Below are 24200 nucleotides of genomic sequence, written 5' to 3'. Positions count from 1 at the left end.
TCCTACCTATGTGAATTTGAAAATGCTACTTAACCACTACGCCTGTTTTCTCATCTACAGAACGAGTATAAAAAAAAAAAAAGGAAAACTTAATGACTTAACCTGGTATTTCTTCTTGTGTTATTTATCACTGATGACCTTAATCCTGGACACTCACTTATCTCCTCAGGTGATTTCAACATGGGCTTCATGTCCTCTTAACTCTACTGTTATCCTGTACTGTCTTGTCAACGATAGAGTCATTGTTACTACTGTTACTCTGATTTGCTTCATGTTTTCTCCATTTTCTTTACTCTTTTGACTTTTGCTGCCAACTCACACAGTCAGAATAGGACACCTTTCATTTCAATATTCAAAAGCAGTGCTTGCTTCGTCTCTGGTTTTTCCTTTACAGTACCTTCCTTCTTCAACATCCATGCCTGGCCTTTCTCACCTATACACAATCTGATCCACCAGTTTGACACCAATGCTGAGGTCTTTAGCCTATTACCACCTAGGTATTGTTTAGATCAGTCTTACTTCATAGGCTCTGTCTCGAATTTGGACTATGGATTCAGTGCCATTCTATAGTTGCTGTGACATTGCCTGCATTTTTAAATGGCATTCTCTAGAAAAAAAAATTTTTTAAAAAAGAGGCAGGATTTCATTCTTTAAATGCACAAAATAATCAATAAATGATTTCCCACGTCTGACATAAAATTAGACATAGAGAAAGGTACCACTGGAGTTCAACATTTTCACAGATAATTTTAAAACATTACTAGTTATAATACTCTTTGCAACTCTATATAAATGTCTGATTTTTAAAATATTACTTAATAACTTAATTTCATTACATATATCAAATTTGCTTTGGGAGGGTACAACCTACATTTAGTTATAATTTTCTGTGTCTTGTGAATGTCTGCATTGTGTCTGTTTTCTCTGCCTTAATCTGACAGATTAGCATTATGTTCCAAGTAGAAATGAGCCACACATTTCCGAAAATCTAAGAGGTCTAGCGAGGCAGCCGGGTTACAGGCTCTATGCAGTTGCCATGCATTGTTCATGGCTACATCGATCATGTAGCTCACCAAAATTGAGTACCATTTCTTGCTTCTTATCCTCACCCTGTACTTGGCAATAATTTGATCCATTTTAGCTACACCTTTCCTGCATTCATCATACAATTTCACTATGGATGGTTGACTTATCTGAGAGATCTCTTCATCAGCAGCAAAACAATTTATCTTATTGACTGGTTCTATGCCCACAGCGTTGGAACACAGACTGATAATGCCATCACCATGCCAACAACACAAAATTATCTCATCATTTTCTTCCACTCGGAAATCAAAATACCCCCTCTTCATTTTTTCCATATGTTCTGCATTCATAAGTGGACATTTTTCAGTCCTGTTCTCACAAATTGTTCCTGTTGCCCTCACCCCCTTCTTCTTCAAGGCTGACACCAATTTGACACTTGTAAAGAAACTATCAAAACACAGGTGATAGGGATACTGACCTCTCTCTAAAAGAACATCAGCAAAGTTCATCACTAGATTTCCACCTAAGCCAAGGTCAAGATCCTTATCTGCCTTTATAGTTGCTTCTTCTTGATAGGGCTCAAACCAAACCAGATAACCCCGTGTGGTTGTACCACACCAAATTTTATAGCCAATTCTAATAGGCTTTCCATTCAGGAATTGGTCACTATCAAAACATTCACACATTGACTTATCAAAGCAATAGTATTCTTCTAGGGGAGCATACAAGAGGAAATTTTTATTCATTTGCTTTATGAGAGGCCTCAATTTTGTAAACTTATCTTTTTGATCTAGGTGGCTATTATCTGCAAAATGTAGGTATGAGAAAATCAATTCAAATCTGTCCCTTTGAATTGCATTTCTAACCAGGTTCTGACCGGCATCAGAGGTTTCCCAATACATTCCCCTTCTGGGATGCCTTACAAATCCACTCAAAAGCAGGATACCAAATATACACCTCATTTCCTGAACTGTGACTTCCAAGCTGACATTTTTCTGAGAAGCATAATTATTGGTTTCATTGACAATCAAGTTGAATGTTTCATCATCAAAAAACAATTCAAAGAGCTCTACTGGGTTCAACTTTTCACTCTTGAGGTTCAAAAGTCCAGAATCCAGTACTGACCAGCTAGGAAAGTCAGGTTTAATGTCTCTTTTGGTCCATTTCTTCTCAGGTACACTTGATACCTTTAGCTTCTTCTGAGCAGGCTGCCTCTCAGGCTCATTGTCTTCTTCCGTGTCCGAATCACCAGAAAATGCGAGGCCTTGGAGCAGTTCAGTCACCCGAGCTTTGTCTTTTTTTCTCCCTTTTCGGGTAATGTCGCCTGCAGCATATTCTAAGGATGAGATGTGCATCCGGGCCCACAAGTCACCTGGGTGACGGTCCTTCAGAGTGTTCAAATGCACAACTGTCCTTCCAGTAGAGACAGGAGTACTACAAGGGATCTGGGGTATACTATCTCTGGAAAGAAAAGAGAACACACGCTATAAAAATCCTCCATCGTATTCTGTCATACACAGCAAATATGCTGAAGCCTAAATCTTATGGGGTGGGGATTACTTATTTCTCACTCCATGTGTCCATGGGGAGGATTTCGGCTAGACTTAACATTTCTGGCCTTTCCCCACCTCTCACTCACACTTCACGACATAACTGATTGTTGAATCTGGGAGGAGAAACTGGGCGTCTATAGCACAGCCCCTCCGTCTGCCTTCTTCAGGAGCAGGATGCAGACGTCCACGCTCCTGTGCAGGACAGCCGCTGCGCTCCTCCTCTGCCGACATGGCCCGCTTGGCTCTGCCTCGGAGCCGCTTTGTCTAGTTTAGCTTCTGCCAGTAATGAAGGTGAGGTTTCCAGAACCATCTGTTTTACTCCTGTGTCCCTGTCAATTGGTTCTGAACTTGGACAAGAAAGGAGGTCATTATTCACTGAGCCTCCTCACCCCTCTCACAGAATTTCTGAACATGGAAGGACTTAGCCTTTCCCAGTTCTACTTTCATCTGGTGGACATACTGTTTTGAGGAAAAACATGAAAAGAAACCCAAACTCATTGCACTTGAACTGTTTTTATGAGGTTTTCAAGGAAGTAAGCTAAAGTTACAAAGATGAAAAGTATTATTTTATACAAACTTCTTTTTAAATTTTAGATATTTGCATTTTATTTACTAGTGTCCTATCGGTAAACTAGTCTAGTTTTAGAAGACTTAGGTTAAAAAAGCAGTTAAAAGAGTGAATCTTCATATAATACACTACATATATTTATTTACATAAAGCATTTATCATCCCGTGTCTTCAGAGTCTACACGTATGACCCATTCAATGCATCCATTTAGGGACAGGGGGAGGGAGCAGAGGGCTAGTGAGAAATTGGTTAACAGACACAAAAAATGATACGTTTTGTAACGATGAATACGCTAATTATCCTGATTTGATCATCACATATTGTGCACGATATATTGATAGTTTACTCTGTACCTCACAAATACGTATAATCAATTGTGTTTCAATTTAAAAAAAACACAAAAACCACATATCCATCTTAGAGTTCCCTGACATGCTCAACTTCAGGGACATTCCCAACTTCAGGGACATTCCTTGAATCCTGTCATGATATTGAGCTTTCCCACTGCTGAAATCTAAATTCCCAGAGCTACAGTGCATCCACCCCAATACGGTGCGGAAGGAGATAGAAGTGGGAAGTGGGAAAAAGAGTGAGGTAAGGAAGTGGGGCTAGAGATGGAGGGTCTGGATCTTTGACATCGTGGTTAAGCTGGTGCACCAATCCTGGAACGGCCTGCCTTCAGAATATTTGTTATGTGAAACAATAAGATGTCTTTATTCTTATAGGCACCGTGAGTCATGGTTTCAGTTACCTGAGGTTGAATGCATCCAACAGGCACAACTGCAGATTCCTTCCTATTCCCCAGTTATAACTCTGAGCGAAGTTACAGAACGTTATTACTCTTCCTTTAGTGGAGCTTGGCTCAGGCCTCACTAGCTTCAGGAAAGACATCATTTCTCTTCTTAGGCTTCAAGACATTTCTATTTTAACTGAGATTTTGCTCGATTTTTCTAAGATGAACAAGAGTCAATAAGGAGAATCCTCAACTCCTGCCTGGCTCCTAAATATCCTACTAGTTTCCTTTTTCTTCTTTTCTCAATTCTCTGAGGAGTTAATGGTCTCACCAGAAGCCAACCCCCTGCTTGTCCCTCCCTTTTTTTTTTTTTTTTTTTTTAAAAGATGACCAGTAAGGGGATCTTAACCCTTGACTTGGTGTTGTCAGCACCACGCTCTCCCAAGTGAGCCATGGGCCGGCCCCTTGTCCCTCCCTTTCTGCTTTAGGAATATCTATGTTACACATTAATTCATTCCCACAACCAACATTTATGAAACACCTGCTACTATCAGTAATTTCTCCTTCCTTATCAGTTACCTTTCTTCTGATCTATTCCTTGGTCCCATCTCTTAATGGAGGCTGAGGATACCGTACTTATCTTCCCTAAGTCCTCATCCAGCTATGATGATATTTCTTTCTTAGCCATCATGGCCGCCTCGTCTGCAGCCCTCACTCTCATCTAAATTCTCTGCCTTCTGTCTTCTCTCTTTACAGCTCCATAAAAACATAGTGGAGCCCAGGGAAGAGTGATCAAACAGGGTAAACTGGGTCAGGATTCATGGAAGCAACTGTGTGCCAGATGAAGGTTCTGTATAATTATTGAATATTGACAAGTCACCTTGTTGGCACAGGGCCTCCTATGATCCCAGAAGTGAGAGTGGCACTTGTCCTGTATTATTCCAGGAAAGCAACTTTTGACCAACTGATTTCTCTGGTTCCACTCTAACTTCTTCTTGTATCTGCAGGATTTGACCCACTCAGGACCATGGACACTCACCTGTTGGGTATTCCTGAGGCCTCCCCACCTTGTTCCATTTCTTCAGAAGTTTCTTGCTTTGTATTAAACAATTCATCTTCAGTTACACATTCTTCAGCTAAAATAATACATTAATAATTTAAGTGTCGTCTGTTCTATGAATTTAGAGAAAACAACCTCCAGGGTAGGGAATAGATGCTCCAAATTAAAACAAACAAAAAATCAACAGGTGTCTCGGGTGCACAGATTCAGCAGGCCTATAAAATGAGGCAAAGTATGGGAAGAGAAGAAGGAAGGTCAGCTGGGGCACCAGAGCCCAGCTGCAGAGAGGGCCCAACAGGGCAGAGCACATTTAAAGAAGATTCAACACGGACAGTAGTGCTCTCAGAGAGTGAAGAGAATGTCCTCTGAGGTAAAGAAGATCAGGCAGAGGCATTCATGGGGCTTCCAAGTATGAAGGGATACCTGAAATGACAAGTCATATGAAATCGTTGATAGGGAAGAAAAAAGGGAGCAAAGCAGGAGTTGCTGAGGGAATCGGGGAATAGGAAGGGATGATCAGAGAAGATAACAGTAAGAATCAATGAGCTGGGTGATTAGCAACAGAGGACAATGTGACTGGGAAGGATGTAAAATAACAAGGGCTGAGAGGAATCTGAAGGCAGAGGCCAGAAGGACATGGGAGGGTGAGGGTCTGTAGGGAACGTGAGTTCCCAAGTCAAAAGTCAGGGTCAGTGATGGGAGAAGGAGCGCACAGACAGGGGGCCAACCGGAGGCCTGTCCTTACTCATCAGACTGAGGCCTGTAACCTTCTCCTGAGCTGAGTTCCCGCAGGGGTTCCTCTGAGCCAGACTCAGATGTGGCCACTCCTCTGGGGCAAGGCCCTGGGATGCTTCTTCCTCAGTCTTCACTGACATCTAAAAAAAAGCAAAAAAATGGTCTCTTAGACTTCCCTAGGGTAAGGATAAGAGGCCCAGTTGTGAATGGTGTTGAATACCACAGCACAGACCAGTGGTACCAACCCCTCAGGGCATTCTGTAAATTTGTGGGAACCTTTTTGGTTTTAACAGTGATGCCCACCCCCAACTCATGCCAGTGCCATGCAGAGGATGAGGCCAGAGATGCCAGACATACTGTAATGCATGCGACAGTCCCACACTACAAAGAATTGTCCCACATTCTGCAGACATTCACGTGTCCTGCTGAGCCAACCTATAAGTAATATAAATCAGCTGCACTTAAGTATAAGAATCCTGAAGACTTTTTACAGAATGATACTGAAAAAAACAATAATTTAAGAACATCAGAGTAGGAAACTGACATGGAATAAAGACATTGTCATAAAAGCTGACTCACTCGGACTATTCTACTCACTGTTTCATAGCATTTTCTACTATGCATTTGGCTGAAGAGCATTTCAACACAATATTGCAGTTACTGCAAATGCACTCAAACTGATTACAAATACATAATGGAGGAGTTTTGAGACTCCTTTTAATAAACTTGGAATGGAATGTAAATGCAGAGATCTCACTGAATTTTATTAATAAATATTGTTTAAAAATATTTCAAAGCTAGCAATGATAAGATATCTAGGTTGGAAAAATTATTCACTGAAATTATTTATTTTGGGGGTTGTCTGTGGTTTTATATTTTTGTCTGACACCATCCCCAAAGGGGTACCACATGACTTTCTCTATTAACCTCTTGATTTTCTCTTTCATTTTCTCTTTTTCCCACTGCCTGAAAAAGGATACGGTACCATTTTTACTGGCTGAATGTTTATTTTGACAAGGAGGGGGGTTTCAAAACAGAAGATATAATTTCTCATTACCGCATCACTACCCTATCCCAAACTGCAAACAGAGAATTATTTTGATTCTAAAAAGCCCATCTCATTTAAATATCATACCTCCTTATTTTCTCCCCTTTATCAATGTATCGTAATTTGCCTTGAAATCTATATTGGTTTCCTAGGACTCTTGTAATAAGGTATCACAAACTCAATGGCTTAAAACCACAGGATTCCATTCTCTCGCAGTTCTGGAGGCTAGAAATCCAAAGTCAAGGTATCAGCAGAGTCATGCGACCTCTGAAAGCACTAGGTGGGGATCTTCCCTGCTTCTCTCCCAGATTCTAGTGGTTGTCAGCAATCCTTGGTGTTCCTTGGCTTGTAGACACATCACACAAATCTCTGCCTCAGTCATCACATGGCATTCTCCCTGTGTGTCTCTTGGTCTTCACAAAGCCATCTTACAGGGCTAACAGTTGTTAGATTTAGGGCCCATCCTGATCCAGTATGACCTCATCTTTACTTGATTACATCTACAAAGAACCTATTTCCATATCAGTTCACAATCACAGGTACCTGGGGTTAGGACTTCAGCATGTCTTTTGGGGGTACATAATTCAATCTACAGCATTAGTCCTACTTCAGTTAAGGTTATTTCCTTCTTCTCTGTCTGGTCTTTCTTTATTTGACTCAATACTAGTTTTCATTCTACTGTTCACCTATTCCTCTTCCATTTGATGTTCCTGGACTTCTGATCCTCTTATTCCTCCTTAATTCAAATACTGATTATACAACAGTGTAAACATCTACTTTGTTATTGTTTCAGATATAATCATGTCCAAACATTTGCATTTTAAATACATACTATTTTTTTAAATATAAATTACTTTTTCTTTGTTTCTACATTGTATTACATTTAAGGTAACTATGTTGATTTTTTAAAAATTTATTTTATCTATTGAATCAAAAACGATTATACATATTTTGGGGGTTGAACATTGAGATATGTTCATCAAATCAATATCACTAGCATATATATTGTTACAAGTCGTAATTATTCTTTATGCTCCTTGTCCAATCTCACACCATCCCCCCTCCCTCCCCCCTTCCCCCTAATTACTCTAGATTTCTTCTCTCCTTCTGAAAGAATAATGGTTACTCTGTTGATTTGTTGCCTAGATGATCTGTCCAATACTGAGAGATGTGATCAGGTCCCCCAACATTATCATAGAGCAGATGCTTCCTCTGTCACTCTGAAATGGGCTTTGTGGAGAAAGACATCCTCTTCTTTATCTCTGCTGGTGACTCTCCTTGTGAGAATGCACTTCAGTAGTTGGTGGGCCATCTGCATGGTGGTTGTGGCATCTAGCCACTTTGGAGGCAGCCATGGTTATTGTAGTGGCTGTGGTGGGCCGCCCATATGGAGGTGATATTTTTGTCATGCTCATTGGTGCTGGCAGTGTGCGTGGTTGTGGGAGGGGGGGCCTGCTCCCCTTCTCCATGCCCTGGGTCCCCAGGTGGGCCCCATGGCGCTGGCATGGTGTGCTTGGTTGTGGGAGGAGGGTCTGGTCCCCAACTCCATTCCCTGGGTCCCCAGAAGAGCCCCGAGGCACTGGCGTGGTGTGCCTCTTGTGGGAGGGAGGTCTAGTCCCCTTCTCCATGCTCCGAGTCCCCGGACGGGCTCCAAGGTGCTGGCACAGTGTGCTTGGTTGTGGGAGAGAGGACCAGTGCCCTTCTCCATGCCTCAGGTTCCTGGATGGGCCCCGAGGTGGTGGCACAGTGTGCCTGGTTGTGAGAGGGCGGTCCAGTCCCCTTCTCCATGCCTTGGGTCCCTGGGTGGGCCCCAAGTTGCTGGCATGGTGTGCCTGGTTGTGGGAGGGTAGTCTGGTTCCCTTATCCATGCCCTGGGTCCCCGGGTGGGCCCCGAGGCACTGGGGTGGTATGCCTGGTTGTGGGAGGGTGGTCCAGTCCCCTTCTCCATGCCTCCGGTCCCCAGGAGGGCCCCGAGGTGCTGGCATGATTTGCCTAGATGTGGGAGTGGGGTCCATTCCCCGGCTCCAAGCCTCCAGTTCCCAGGCAGGCCCCAAGGTGCTAGTGGTGTGCCTGGGCCAGAACTAATTTTTTAGCTTACTTCTAACATGGGGGATCTTCCTGTGGGAACCAGTACTTGAGCTGTGTGGTTGAGCTAACTTGCTGCTTTGCTGCTGTTTCCCTAGGGAAGGCTTTTTGTGCAGCTCAGGGTTTAATGGTTGATCTTATAGGTACTTCCGGCTCTCCAGAGACCCGGTGGATCCGGGTTGTGTATTATCTCTGATCTGGGCCTGGGTTTTTTCACTGAACTGCACCCCATGCAATTCTGCATTCCCGACCAGTCTCCTCTGAGTGGTCCTGTGCTGATTGGGGGGCGGGTCAGCTGTCCTTGTTGTGTCCCAGTGTTCTCCCGGTGGGCCCATCTCCCCCACCACCCATGCTCCAAACACTTCTCATGGGGCAGGCCCTGTGCTGGTCCCTTGCAATGACTCACTGGCCCCTGAATGGCTCCCTTTTTTTAGTTGTTCTGGCTCCTCGCTTCTGCACAGGTCCATGGGAACCTTATTTGTGGTCTTGCTGGCGTGGGCGCTGCCAAACCCTCTTCTCCCCTGCCACCTCCAAGTAACTCCATCTGAAGGGCACAGCTGTGGATTCTGCCAGCTCCTGCTCCATGCATTCATCAGCTCGAGCCTTAAAGCAGCAGTGGCCAGAAATGCTCCAGTTTTTTCTCTCTCTCATCACGGTTTCTCCTGTCTTCATGAACTCTGTAGGTCTCTCCTCCTCTTCCCCTGAGCTCCAGTGGCCCCAGCTTGGCTGATGTTACATTTTTATAATTGTAAATTGGTTGATTTGTGGGAGGGAGTGACACTGGGAACTGTCTATTCTGCCGTCTTGACTGGACCTTCCTATGTTGATTTTTAAAATGTGTATAAGCAGGTTTTATTTTCTATATATTTCTTTTCAGGAAGGTAAAGTATTTGTTAAGTATTTTTTAAAGTATTTGTAAGAACAGGAGGCATTGAGTCTGAAGGAACAAATTAGAAAGCACAGAAAAGGACTAAGTGAGCACAGGATCCCACAAAGACAGTATCTTGATGTAGCAGCAGTGTGCAAGAGGACTTCAATGGGAAAGACTTAATTTTTTTAAAAAGTAAATGACCAAGAAAATGAATGAACCACTGCAGTGGACTGAATGGCCCCCAGAGTCATTGAAGCTTAATCCCAATTGTAACTGTTGAGGGTGGGAAATCCTATTATGATAAGTGAAAGGCAGGGCCTTGAAGGGAGGTGATTAGATTGGAAGGACCACGCCCTAAGTCATGGGCATGGTTCTGAGGTCTTTAAAAGGAGACCATGTGAGAGTCTCTTTCTCTCTCTCTGCTCCTCCATTCTGCCGTGTGAGACACCTGTATTACTGTCATCACCAAGGCCTTCACCAGATGTGCTCCCTGGAATTTGGACTTCCCAGCCTCTGAAAGCATAAGCAATAAATTTCATTTTCTTACAAAATACACAGTTCCAAGTATATTCTATTATAAGCAACAGAAATGGACTAACACAACCACTGAGAGAATAAGAAAAAAAAAAAACAAGAGTCCATTTTGTAAAGAAGATGTGAAGTTTTTGCTTTGGATATACAGAATTTCCATTATCATCATCAAATATTAATTTGGGTATGTGCTGAACACTGAGAATATAAAGGAGTGTGAGAAAGAGTCCTGGTTCTCAGGCTGGGAAGAAAAACCAGAGATCCCAAAAGACAAAACATCGGTCACTTAGCATTAAATGAGTGGAAGTACTTTCTGAAACCAGGGGCCTAACTCCACCCTTTACTCCCATACCTTGAGATTTGGACATGCCTCCTAAACATGGTATGAACAAGGCAATAAATAGTATGTAATCAATATGAGCTCCTCAGATGATGCACACATGGTCTGTGATATTCTGTGACACAGTGAACACAGAGGAACTGTGCCACCTGCAAGGCTCTCAGGGTGAGGACTGTGAGCCAAGAGAAAGGCAAAGAACAGGTGGTCAGGGAGAAGGAGGCTGCGGCTGAAGCTCCCACAGCCTCCGCACCTTGCTTACCTGGGATCCAGCTGGGTTAAACTCACGTGCTGCTATCTTGTCCCTGGGGCTTTCTTCCTGAGGAAGGGCTGCTCCCTGGGGAGCAGGCCCTGTAGAGAGAGGAGACAAGAGTCCTATGTGAGATAGAATGGCCTTCAGGTATGCCCTTTGATAGGCACCCAGCACCCCTAACCCCTAAACTTATATTTGTTAAACTTCCAAGAACTAAGATCTTATCATCTAAAATAGACCATCGGGACTGTTCTCATTCTGTCAGGAATTCTAAAATTCTAAAACTTTATGGTCTTCAACCCATAAAATTGAGTGAGGTTTATACACTCATAATGTGCTTTACAGATGCACTTTTACACATATAAAGAAAAATTTAAAGTCATAGATGAAAATAAAGAAAGGGGAGGAAGAGGCTTGTGATAACAGAAAGATCAAGCAGAGAACACAGAGATGAAGGAAAAGATGTGAAGAGTAGAGATATGAGGAAAAGGAGAAAAAGGAAAGCCAAAAAGAGGAAGAGTAAGAGAGAGGAAAGAAAATAAAGGTGCGAAAAAAATAAAGAGAAGAGAAGTTGGCCACGAGCTAGAAGAACCTTTGGGAATCTGCCATGTTACCAACAATAATCAAAATAGTGGTGATGACTGCACGGTGCTGGCCACTGTGCTGTGACTTAAAAAGATTATTTACAATCTTTACAGTCACCAAAGTCCAAATTATCACCTCTGTTTATCCTAGGCAGATTCAAAAAGGATCAGAGTTGAGTACAAAGCACACAGAAGTCAAACAGGTAATTGTTGACTGACTGACCAAATCAATAAGTTGCCAGGGGGGCTGGCACTTAGCTCAGTTGGTTAGGGTGCAGGGAGATATCCTCAACACAAAAAAACGATATGTTTTGTAATGATGAATATGCTAATTATCCCAACTTGATCATCGCACACTGTATACAACTCTGCACCACACAAATATGTACAATCAATTGCATTTCAATTAAATAAATAAATAAGTTGCCCAGGTCACACAGGTGGCAGGTGGCAGATCTGGGATTCACACCTCTAGAAGTCCTTCCCCTCCACTGTAACTCTTCCTTCTGGGCTCTTTTCCTCCTGTGCTGAAGCTTGGGGAGGTGCTGCTTCTCTGTCACAGGATGCCAGGAATAGGGGGATGATGTGTGCTACAAAATGGCTCTTCCAAGTCCCCAGTTCACATGCTGCTCTCTGGTTTCTATCACAAAGGACAATCCTAAGATCTGGGCTGCAGTGGCTACCACACCACAAAGGCAAACATGTTCCCACAGCCCCAAGAATGGTACACAAGGCACAGCTCTGGTCTACTCAGTGCGGAAAGTGAAAAATTCTAATTCCAACAGAAGCTAAGAGCTAAGGCCCAAGGCGACTGGCCTCCAGCAAAACACTGGCCTGCTCCTGAGATATGCAAAATGAAGGCAGGGGTCAAAGTTGTTCAGATGCCAAAATATTGTATCACAATGCAAAACACTCATGCCACTGTTTTCTCCTCCTAAAATTGCTCTAAGGCTTAAGTATCTAAAATTCAAGACAACATTATCTATTCCTTGGATAATAAGATCTATTCCTTGATCTAAGAAGAGGCACCTGAAATACTACAAAATCGGAGCTAGGATTTACTTGTCTTATGAGACTATGGTTAGGCATGTTTCATTTATTAATTTTTGTATTTAAGGTTCAACTCTGAACACTGAATATAAGGAGAACAGTGGTGTCTTCAGAAATTCGGAAATTCTCAGAGTAGCTGAAACTGTCTAAAATTAGCTGAAACTAGTTTTACTTTCCTCTCTCAAATTATTTCAAAGTTATCTTGCACAGTGCAAGCTGAGCACATTCAGAGAGGACCTTACCCTCCAGATGACCTGGGGCACAGTAGGAATCTGAAAATCTTCTACCAATGGACTGGAATCAGAATTAACCAATCAGTTCTTGACTTATCAGCCAATCAGCCCTTGCCTGTCCCAGCCAATCAGTCTTGCCTCCTTAACGTAGGTGGCCTGACTGGAAACATCCAATCCACTAATGCCCCCTCTATATGGCCAGACTGGGAGTTAGCCAATCAGGGATACCAAATACTGCTTAAAAGCCTGGCAGCCCCTGGATCAGGGAGACAGATATAAGAGCCTTGCCTCCAGTCTATCCACTGGTCAACCTCGCAAAATAAAGCCTTTTCTTTTTTCAAAAAATAGTGCCATGGTATTGGCTTCTATGGCACTGGGCAGCAGGCCCTTACTCAGTAATGAGGCCATACTTCTCTCTTTCAATTGTCCAGCCATGGGTGGGGGTGAGGGTGGGACTTTCTGGAAGACAAAGCTCTAAAATATTTGAATATGAGTAGGGAACTGCCTAACAATGAGGCCACCGACAGAGCTGACAAGTAGAGAGCTGGGCAGGGGAAGAATTAAGGCCAGAAAACAGCCTTACAGGACACCTGAAGGAAGTGAGAAGACCTAAATTCTGCAGGAATTAAAAACAATCAGCAAACATTAATTGAGCATTGACTGTATGTACAACAGTGTACTTGGTGCAAAGGAGAAAGGAGCAAGCTACAGTTTTTGTTTTCAATGTATTTATAGATTAACTAGGGAAACAGAATGCAGATATAAACTAGATTTGATGTCAAAAGAACTGGGTTATAGTTACTACTATGGGGTCTTGGGCCTGTCGCAGTTTGTCTAAGCCTCTGATTCCTTATCTGTGCAATGGGGAGATCACAATCCACTTTACAGGGTTAAACAACATTAAATGAGATAACAAATACAAAAGCCCTCTATGGACTACAAGACCTCACACAAGGCAATATATTACTATTTTTCAATATAGGCAATGATAGAAGTAGCACAAAATGACCACATGAAGAGCACGTGTGATAATTCTAACCCAAAATATAACATAGAACATAGCATTGCTTTCTTTTGCTCCGGACACAATGGATCACTATGGAATCTTTTTGTTGCTGTTGTTTCATTTCTAGAAGTAATAAAGCTTGCTGGAAAAAAGAGCCTTGCCCCTGATTCACGGTTACTACATACTTCTCCACTGTGCTAAACCAAACAGCTTAAAAGGCACAGTGTAAAACAAATCAGGTTTGCTGATAGAAAAAGGGCTAAGTTGAGAAGAGACAAGGTGGCAACAGAAAATGAAAAGGGGTAAAAGATATAATGAATGAGGAAAGAGAGGAAAGATAACAAAGGCAAGAGAAAACTTGAGAGCAAAGATCAGATCAGATGTTGTGTTTGCACCTTATCATGCTCCTGAGGTAGAAGAGCATTAGAGTTAAGCCTGGGAGGAAGGCAGAGGAAAGTTTTCAAACACATAAAAGTTCATTACAAACACCACCGATCCACTGGTCTACATCTCTGCCAAAAACAGAACAGGAGAAAATGGGCTTAAGTTGCAATAAACCAGATGGTAACTCAAGATCCCTCTGCTTCTCCATCAACATATCTAAACACTTAGCAACTTGCCTGACATTAAGAATCAACCGCAGTTGGACATTAAGAGACTGACAAAAATATTCAGGAGTTTTCATTTTAAATCTAGTATTTCATGACAGGGGAGAATGAAATACCCCCCCCCCACACACACACACATATAATACACTCACTGAAAACCATATTTTTGGTAAAAGACTTCAAAGGCACCCAACTTTTTAATGATGAAGTCCAAACTTCTTGGTTCAAATTTAAAGATCTCTGTAATATGGCCCCAACTAAGCTATTTTCCCCACCAACTCTTTCCCTAAATAAACCCTACCCTCTAGCCCTGTTAGTTGACTTACTACCCCTTGAAGATACCAGCACAGGAGAAGGGAATGCAGCTATGCTTGGGAAACTGATCTTTGGTTCACCTGGTCTCAGGTAACCTGGAGAAATGTGCTGAGGTTATAACTACTAGGAAGGCAGACCCTTACACAGTCTCTGGAGGAGGGGCTAAGAGGCTATAAAAAGCCATTGAGAACAACAAAACATGCTTCCTGAAGGGCCAGAGAGTACCTTTATCCCCATCACACATACCACTGCAGGGGTGCATCCTCATGGGGGTCTTAGAGGGGCAAGGGAAGCCAGACCTCTGCCCAGGAGAATGCTGGAGTCCAGCTCTCTGAGCCATCTCATGCAGTTTTTTAATCCTTCGCTTTCATTAGAGAATCTTATATCCTATGACCACTGTTACCTTTCTGTCAATTACCATCATCTTCTGACAGCCTCTCACCTCCATTCTTCACTGCCCCTCCCCCTTCTCCAATCGTGATGAAATAAAATTGCTTCCAGCAGGTATATATTCATCATCTCATAGGTAATTAAGAATGCTTATCCCCTTTCTGCCCCACTCCAAATCCTGCCATCCTTCAAGGCTCAATGCCAGGCTCACCCCTCAGGAAAACTTACCAAACTCCTAACTATATGGCTCCCTACCACCTCTAAACTTCTTCACATAAATAAAACACCTGGGGCTTCATACAGTGGTTGTTTTTTGTAACTGAGAAACATAATAGAACCATCAGCTATGAAGGTAAGGAAATATCAAGTTCTATTTATGCTGCAGTGGATAAATAACACAAATAATCTGAGCCCTATACATCTTGTTTTATCTCCCTCTAATATTCTCATATCACTTATTACATGAACCATTTATTCTGCACTTACTATCAATATTTACAGATCAATAATATGGTGATTGGTAAATCAATCCTCTGAAATTGTTTGTGGAATTCTTTTATGTGCACATATCTCCTAGGGAAGAGAATCAATAGCTTCCAACAAATTCTGGGAAAAAATGGTAGCACCCCTCCCCACAAAGTTTAAAAATATTCCTCTACAGTCTCCTCAAAGAGGAGTTCTACAGTCTCCTCTTTGAACTTTTTGTGTGCTTTTGCCTGCTCTCGACAATGAGTCTGTTGACTGCAGACCACAGATGTTGCATCCTTCGCATGGCTCACTCTACTGCCAGAATGCTGCACAGAGCTGAAATATAACCAGTAGTTGGGATGCTTTATCTGGAGGTGAACGGTATGGAAAAGAGCAGAACCCTACACAAAGCAGAGTAACTCCAAATGGAGGGAAGGAGAGAACCTATGTAAGCCTAAAACTGTATTTAAAACAATTGAAAGATTAGAAGCAGGGAAGATACAGAAGAAAATGTTACCATGCGGAAAAGAATAACTTTATGAAAAGCTACCAAATAAATATTTAAAACATCCACAGGTGTAGAATTAAAAATGTAAAATAGAGGCATAGGGTAAAGAAAGAGTTTTGGTCAAAGGTCAGGAGACTTAAATTCTAGAACTGGCTCTGCCTCTGTTGACCCTGGGCAAGTCATTTAAACTCTTTGAATGGGTTTTTTTAAACTATAAATTGAGTATGTTAGATAAGAAGATCTCAGAATTCTAACATTTTACAATTCTAATGTTTTTAAGAGCTTGTTTAAAAGGGACAGACAAAAAACAAAACAAAACAGAAAAATTTGATGTTAAAATATAAATACAAAGTTCTTGAGACCTAATATATAGCATGGTGACTACAGTAAATAATAATGTATTACTATTTGAAATTTGCTAAGAAAGTTGATCTCAAATATTCTCAACACACACACACACACACACACACACACACCACACACACACACACACACACCACACACACACACACACACACACACAGAAACTGTGAGGTAGCCTTTGTGGTAATCATTTCATAATGTATACAAAAACAAGAAACAAAAACTTGAGGATACAATCAAGCTTCTACTAAGAAGACCGTCCACCTGTCAAAGGCCTGCTCCCGGTGTTATCACTAAACTCACCCTCTGGCACTTACCACTCACTTCTTGGGTGTTCTCTTGGGGGAGCTGTGGCGGTTCACACTTCAGGGTGGTTACCCCAGGAAGGAGCTGGAGGCTCTGACACTCCAAAGAGGCTCCTTGATATTCTGTCACTACTGGGTGCATGTCCTGTCCTTGAATGTAGACAGAGGCCTGGAGACAAAAGACTCACATTAAAAAGGCATCCTGGTGGGAACTAGACTGAATAGCAGTTAAGGATTTCCCCAAAGGAACACAGGCAAGCCCAATCTGATCCTTTAAAGAAGCAGCAAGACAGAGACATTCAGGCTGACCAGTTAGCTCACTTCATTAGAGTTGGTGCTGATAACAGCAAGGTCAAGGGTTCAGATCCCAGTACAAGCAAGCTGCCCCCCAGTAGTGGATTGAATTATGTCCCCCCAAAACTCACTGAAGCTTGAATTGTGTCCCTCAAGTTTTATTTATTAGAAACTTAGTCCCCACTGTGACTGTTAAGAGGGTGGGAAATCCTATTATGGTAATTGAAAGGTGGAACCTTGAAGAGCTGATTGGATTGTAGGACCATGTAGTAATGAATGGATTAAAAACGATGGTCAGGGGTGTGGTACTGAGGGCTTTAAAAGAAGAGGAGAGTCTGTCTTTCTCTCTCTCTGTTCTCTCTGCTTCCATCATCTTGCAATGTGAGACCCCTAGGTCACTGTCACCACCACCAGATGGACTTTGAACTTCCCAGCCTCAGAAACTGTGAGCAATAAATTTTGTTTTTCTTTATAAATCACCCAGTTCCAGGTATTTCGTTATAAGCAACAGAAACAGACTCATACAACCCACCCCCACAAAAAGAAAGAAACATTCACTCATTCAGCAAATATGAACAGCACACCTATCAAGAGCCAGGCCCTGCTCTACATGCTGGGGATATAGCAGCAAGTTAGGCAGACAGGGCAGGCAGAGGATCTCTGCTGAGAAAAGGAAAAATTAAAAACAGATGGATGCTTAAACTAGTGAGTGAAAGTTTAATGAGGAATATGTACACTGTCTCAAAATGTCTCCCCCAGATCATTACTAATTACAAGGGAGAAATGGCAATTTTCTAGTGGAGAAATCTGACAGATACCACGTGTAACCTCATCAGTAATGGGACAAACCATTACTGAAGTGATGCACTGAGGAGCACACAGCATAACCTCTGTGGTATTCTGTAGAGGATTCATAAAGCAAATGTACATCACAGGGCCTGGTTTCCAAAGCCTTGCAGTTTCAAATATTGACCTTGCAACGGACAGGAAATTTCCCCCAGGGCATTGAGTCTCTGTTGCAAGATAAAAATCTTAACACAGCAAGGCTGCTGGTTCTAAGACAGACAAGTTACTAATTGATACATAAAGTTATAAAAAGCTGCTAGAGGGAAAAGGAATGTCAGCTAAATCAAGCCTTTGTTAGTGGATCACTTAATTGCCTAACAGAATGTCATCTGACTTGTTTTTACTGAATGTTACCAGCTTCTATTGTAAAACTTGCTAAACTGTACTTAGCAAAACCCCACCTATGTCTCTTCCTGTAATTTCTTGGTCTGGAGAATAAATGCAGGAAGAGAACCCCAATTTGTGGTTAATTTCCTAAATGGAAGGACGCCTTGTGCTTGAGGGTCCTGGGAGATTAACCCCTTTCTGAGGCTTCTCAATGCTCAAAAGAGACGGGCTTTGAGTAATCTGTGGCGGCTCCGTCACCCAGGGGAAAAGGGGTGACAAATCCGTGGGAGGCAAAGCAACAGTATTCTAGCCAAGATGTGCAACGTACATCTAATGAAGAGAAAATATAAGACAAATCCAAATTGAGGGGCATTCTCCAAAAAAACGGGCCTGCTCTCTTCAGAAATATCAATGTCATGGTGAAGACTGAGCAGATATTCCAGATTCACAGAGACTAAAGAGACACTGTAACTAAATACAATGTGTGATCCTGATTTGTATCCTGGAACAGGGGGGAGATTACCATAAAAACCACTATTGGGATAATATGGCAAATTTGAATAAGGACTAGTGTTATATGATAGTATCATAACAAATTTAACCTCCCCAAACATGATCATTGTATTCTGGTTATAAGAGACAATGCCCTTTCTCTTTTAAAAAACAAATTGAAGTGTTTTGAGGTAAAGGGGCATGATGTCTGCAACTCTTAAATGGTTCAAGGAAAAAATTACTGTGTGTGTGTGTGTGTGTGTGTATACATAAGCATAGAGAGAGTGCACACACTCACTAACACAAGAGAGTGCATGAGGGGAAGCACATAATGAAACATATTAACTGGTGAATCTGGGTTAAGAGTATACAGGAGTTCTTTAAACTACTCTCTCAGTACTTCTATGAGTTATAAACTATTTCAAAGTAAAAAGTTAAAAATTTAACTTGTACACATTCCCCATTTCTTCTCCTACACCACCACACACATTCTCTTCCCACCTGCTGTCCTGTGTCTCCACGTCTTGTGTCTAGATTCTCCAGTGTTGTCACTGCCTCCTCCCCACTCTCTAGAGTATACGTCCGCACATAGGCCCGGAGCTCCTCCGGCAGGATGGTCAGGAACTGCTCCAGCACCAGCAGCTCTAAGATCTGCTCCTTGGTGTGCACCTCTGGCCTCAGCCATTGATGGCAAAGTTCTCGGAGTTGGGTCAGAGCCTCCCGGGGCCCAGGAGCCTCCTGGAAGCAGAACTGCCGGAAGCGCAGGCGGCAAAGCTCCTGAGTGTGGGAGCTGCCCTCCTGTAATTTGCACACCTGCTCCCAGGCGGGATCTTCCTCTTTCACTTTCACAAGGCCATCTTCATTTTCAGGAGCAGGGCCTGGCAAAGCTTCATACATGTTGAGCTTAGAGGTTAAAAAAAGGTTCACTTAGCTGAGGTATATGCTTCACAAATGTTTTTCCAAATGTAAATCTGAAGCATAAGAATTGATCAGTAACATGCAAATTACAAGAGCTTCAAAATTCTATGTAACATACTTATATTTTTGTCCCTACTGTGGGTCATGCTCGAAAGCTGAGCATGTTCGCCTCTACCATCTGGGAAATGAATCAGAAGTATATCTTGAACACTAACGGGGCTAAGTCCAGAGGTCAGAGATGCAGGATATGAGGGAAGAAGGGTTAGCAATAAGAATGGTCAAGCAGCTTACACTTTGGATGGGGAGAAAAGATAATTTTACCTATGGAGGAATCAGATGGCTACCCTCATGGGCAAAAATTATAATCTCAAAGGTCATCTATTTCTGTGTATCTCTCACTGAATATTACACTTTATATATAGGTATGGTAGACTTTTTCCAAAGTCACCCATCCCCAAATACCTTTTGTGATGATATTTTGCCAATCTTCTCATCAAGAGGTGGAATCTATTTTTCCTTCTCCTGAATCTTTGCTAGCCTGTGACTTGCTTTGACCAATAGACTACGGCAGAAATGACACCATAAGAAGAAGCACCTCTGTATCTCTTGGCACACCACCTTGAGACTGCCATGCTGTGAGGAAGCCCAAGCTAGCCATGCAGAGAGAACAAATGGATGAGAGCCAAGGCTCCCAAGCTAAAGCCTAGGTGGACCTACTGCCTAGATGATTCACCAGCTAATTGCAGCTATATGAGTAACTCCAGGTGAGAACAGAAGTAGAACTGCGCAGTCAACCCACAGAATCCTGAGAAATAATAAGCTGAAGTTGTTTTCAGACACTGAGTTTGAGGTTTTAATTTATTTTTTAATGCAACAAGAGAAACAGCAGACACACATGAAGTTCTTTTTTTCACTGTCCTTGCTTTCTCCTTTTGTGATCTTATTAGTCACAATTTCAACATATCTTTGTTCCAAGAACACTCAAACCTCTGTCTGCCTCCACTTACCTTTAGCATTCCAGACTCACATCCTGAAATGCCAGTAGCTGTGGGCCTCTCCTGCACCATAATTTCAACACATCCCGAACTCAAATCAGTCCCCCCAAATCTGCACTCACTCTGTATTTCTGCATTTCTATTGGCGTCACCACCATCTCCCATACATTCGAGCTTAAAACCAGCCCCTGTACACTATCACCCTGAGTCTAGTCAATTCTTCCTCCGAAATGCCTCCTGCAGCCATTCCTTCCTTTTTAGTCTTTTATTCCCTTTATTCCTTTATTTCATTCACTCTTACAATCATTTTCTGGGTGGTATTCCTGCCCAACCCCCTCCTCTATCATCACTGGATTAATATTCCCTAAAGCATAATTCTGACCATATTCAACACACCTCCAAATTCAAACTCCCCAGGATCTGATCTTACTGGGTTTAACTGGTTTGTCAGTCAATAAACATTTACTGAGCGTTTCATTCGTTTCCAGTCATAAAGCTAACTCTGGAATAAAAGACATACCGTCAAGAAAGCCATGGTATTCCCCGAATCCTCATGTCACTGCCGTGCTGACTCCTCAATTTTTTTCCACCCACCTTGTACTTCACGGCCAAGACCGACCTTCTAACGGTAAATTCACAAGGCTCAGTGCAATTGTCACCTCCTAGGTAAAACCTTCCCTGGCCACCCCCCAAACCTAATATACAGAGAAGGAAAACTGTTCTGTCCTCCAAGCCACACGGGTGGTGATGGGGCGTTCCCACAGAAAACTACCCATGCCCCTCTCTCTCCATCTCGTATTACAGATCACCCCCCGCCCCCGGCCCGCCAACCCCTGCTCCTTGAGGACAGAGGCTTATTTCTGCACAGACTCTATAAGCCCAGCACGTACCTGGTACTCGGCAAATAGTGGTGGACTTCTTGATGAATGCACGTAGATGGAGCTGAGATGACAGTAGCCAGGACACTAGCAGGCCCAGACGTATCTTACCAAGATTGCACCCCGACACCTAGCACAGCGCCTGGCACACAGTGGGTACTCAGAAGTGCGGGTCTAACTGCTGGTTAATAGACTAAAAGTTCAGGGAACGTGCACAAGCAAGACGTGACCGATCTCCGGGAAGGCTCCCACGCGAGCGCGGGGGCCGAGGCTCCACAGACGGAGGCGCCGGCAGGTCTCCCCTCAGCCCGGGCCACAGAGCTTCGCGGGGCGGGCGGATCTCGCAGGCGCTCAAGGCAGCCGGGCTGGGGGACGAGGGCTTCTTGCCTCGCCGCACCGGCAGCCGAGTGGCGGAGTCCGGCCGGCTCCGTGCCTCTCTAGGAGCACGGCCGCTCGTCTCTCTGGTGTGGCGGGAGGACCCCCGCTGCCACCTCCCGCCCGGGCCGGGCCTCTCTCTGCAGCCGGACCCCAGGCCCACCCGGAAGGGCCAAGCACTTCCCAGGTACATCAATGATTCACGTAAATAATTTCAACTAAAAACCAACAGGATGGTAAATACAAAGCAGAATCTCTGTCTTTGGGGTCCTTACAGATCTATAAATAAACAATTACAATACAGCAAGCAGTACGAATTATTTTCTTTAAGTATACAGGTTATGTATGCACAGTAAAAATTCAAGTTGCATAAGGACAATAAAACGAAAAGTGTCTCACTCCCCAGAGTTAACCATTGTTAATGTGTTGAGTGTATATCTTCCCAGGACACTACCTGCCACATAGCAGCACTCGGTAAACATTTTGTTTTGTGAATAAGTATGTGTCTATATATTTTCAAACACTTACGGAATCACGATATAATTTTGCATCTTAGCTTTTTTCACTTAGGATAGCTTGGAAGTCTTTCGATATCAACTTACTCTTTAACAAGTAAATAGTAGCTCATTGTATGCATGTACCATAAGTTACTTAACCTATTGATGTATACTTAGGTTATATTTTTCTTTATAAGCAATGATGTAGGGAACACCATTCAATACATTTACATTCCTTTACGAGTATATTTCTAGGTAAAGAACCACGCATCAAACTGATCAAAGGGCATGTGCGTTTAAATTTTTGATATACAGTTTCTTATTTAATTTTTAAGGGCACTATTTTTTTTAAGAGTAAGAAGAGACTAATAGAAAAATCTGCAAAGGGGGTGAACAAGGCTATTTACAAAATTAAAATTGTAAATGATCAATTAATAAGGGAAAAGATGTTCAATTTAACAGTAAAAATACGAAATACCCTTTAAAAAACAGACCCAGTTTGTCTATTCACGTATTGACATCTTGCTTTCTTCTAAGTTTGGGCAATTATGAAAATGCTGCTATACAAATCTGTGTGCAGGGTTTTTTTGTGTGTGTGGACATAAGTTTTCAGCTCCTTTGGGTAAATTCTAAGGAGGGCAATTGCTGGATCATGTGGTAAGAATATGTTTAGTTTTATAAGAAACTGCCAGACTGTCTTCCAAAGTGGCTGTACCATTTACATTCCCACCAGCAATGAGTGAGAGTTCATGTTGCTCCACATGCATTTCAGCATTTGATGTGGTCGGTGCTCTGAATTTTGGCCATTCTAATAGCTATGTAGTGATATCTCATTTTAACTTGCATTTCCCTGATGACATATGATATTCAGCATCCTTTTATATGCTTTTGTGCCATCTGTATATCTTCTTTAATTAGGTGTCTGTTAAAATCTTTGGCCCATTTATTAATCAGGTTGTTTGTTTCCTTATTGTTGAGTTTTAAGAATTCTTTCTATATTTTGGGTAACAGTCCTTTAATAGACATGTCTTATGCTGTGTGTATGTCCAGACAATGTAATATTATTCAGTGAAAAAAAGAAATGAGCTATCAAGACATGAAAAAACACGGAGGAAAATTTAAATGCATATTACTAAGTGAAAGAAGCCAATCTGAAAAGGCTACATACTGTATGATTCCAACTATATGACACCTGAAAAAGGCAAAACTATAGAGACAGTAAAAAGATCAGTGGTTGCCGGGTGTTTGGGGAAATGAACAGGTGAGGCACAGAGAATTTTTAGGGCAGTGAAACTACTCTCAATGAAATTATAATGATGGATACATGTTATTATGCATTTGTCAAAGCCCATGAAATGCACAGCACTAAGAGTGAGCCCTAATGTAAACTATAATCTTTGGTGATAATGTGTCCATGTAGGTTTATCAATTGTTAACACATGTACGACTCTGGTTGGGATGTTGATAATGGGGAAGGCTATGCATGTGTGGGGAGCAGGAGGTAGATGGGAAATCTCTGTACTGTACCTTCCTCCCAATTTTGTTGTGAACCTAAAATGGCTCTAAAAAAAAGTCTATTAAAAAAAAAAAAAAGCAGAACCATTTTGTATGCATCAGATTGTCAAATATCCTAAGGATAATTCCCAGAGTTGATATGGGTGTGGAAAATTGGGCATTTTCACACTGTTAACAAGGTGTAAACATTAATATAACCTTTTTAGAGGGCATTTTGGTAAATACATCGAAAGCCTTGCAAAATATGCCTACCTTTTGTCTCATCAATTCACTTTATGGTAATTGAATAAAGGAAAAAATTCTACAAGTATGGTCACAGAAACGTAAATGACCTAAATGACTAACAATGGGGACATATGCCATAGAATGGTGTGTAGTTTATATTGAAAATTCTCTTCCATGCGGACTTTTAATGACCTGAGTGTCTTAATC

The 24200-nt window shown here is 42.3% G+C and overlaps 2 protein-coding genes across 2 annotated transcripts in view; one reads left to right on the top strand and one right to left on the bottom strand.

Annotated features, from left to right (window-relative positions):
• LOC134377893 (zinc finger protein 184) overlaps positions 1-24200 on the top strand; it is a 944311-nt gene that overhangs the window by 18406 nt on the left and 901705 nt on the right. The window contains exon 5 of the mRNA XM_063096687.1: positions 10433-10437. Coding sequence (XP_062952757.1) covers positions 10433-10437 — 5 coding nt within the window. The remainder of the gene's footprint in view (positions 1-10432; positions 10438-24200) is intronic.
• PGBD1 (piggyBac transposable element derived 1) lies at positions 930-19487 on the bottom strand. The gene is made up of 6 exons (XM_063096694.1): positions 19092-19487; positions 16644-16800; positions 10811-10899; positions 5687-5816; positions 4921-5017; positions 930-2487 (listed from the first exon to the last, which is right to left on the bottom strand). The coding sequence occupies exons 1-6, from the start codon at positions 19485-19487 to the stop codon at positions 930-932; spliced, it is 2427 nt and encodes an 808-aa protein (XP_062952764.1).

This window comes from Cynocephalus volans, chromosome 5, assembly GCF_027409185.1.
Source record: "Cynocephalus volans isolate mCynVol1 chromosome 5, mCynVol1.pri, whole genome shotgun sequence".
Classification (NCBI taxonomy): Eukaryota; Metazoa; Chordata; class Mammalia; order Dermoptera; family Cynocephalidae; genus Cynocephalus; species Cynocephalus volans.
Note: the sequence above shows the minus strand (reverse complement) of the source record. Positions and strands in the feature narration are given on the sequence as shown.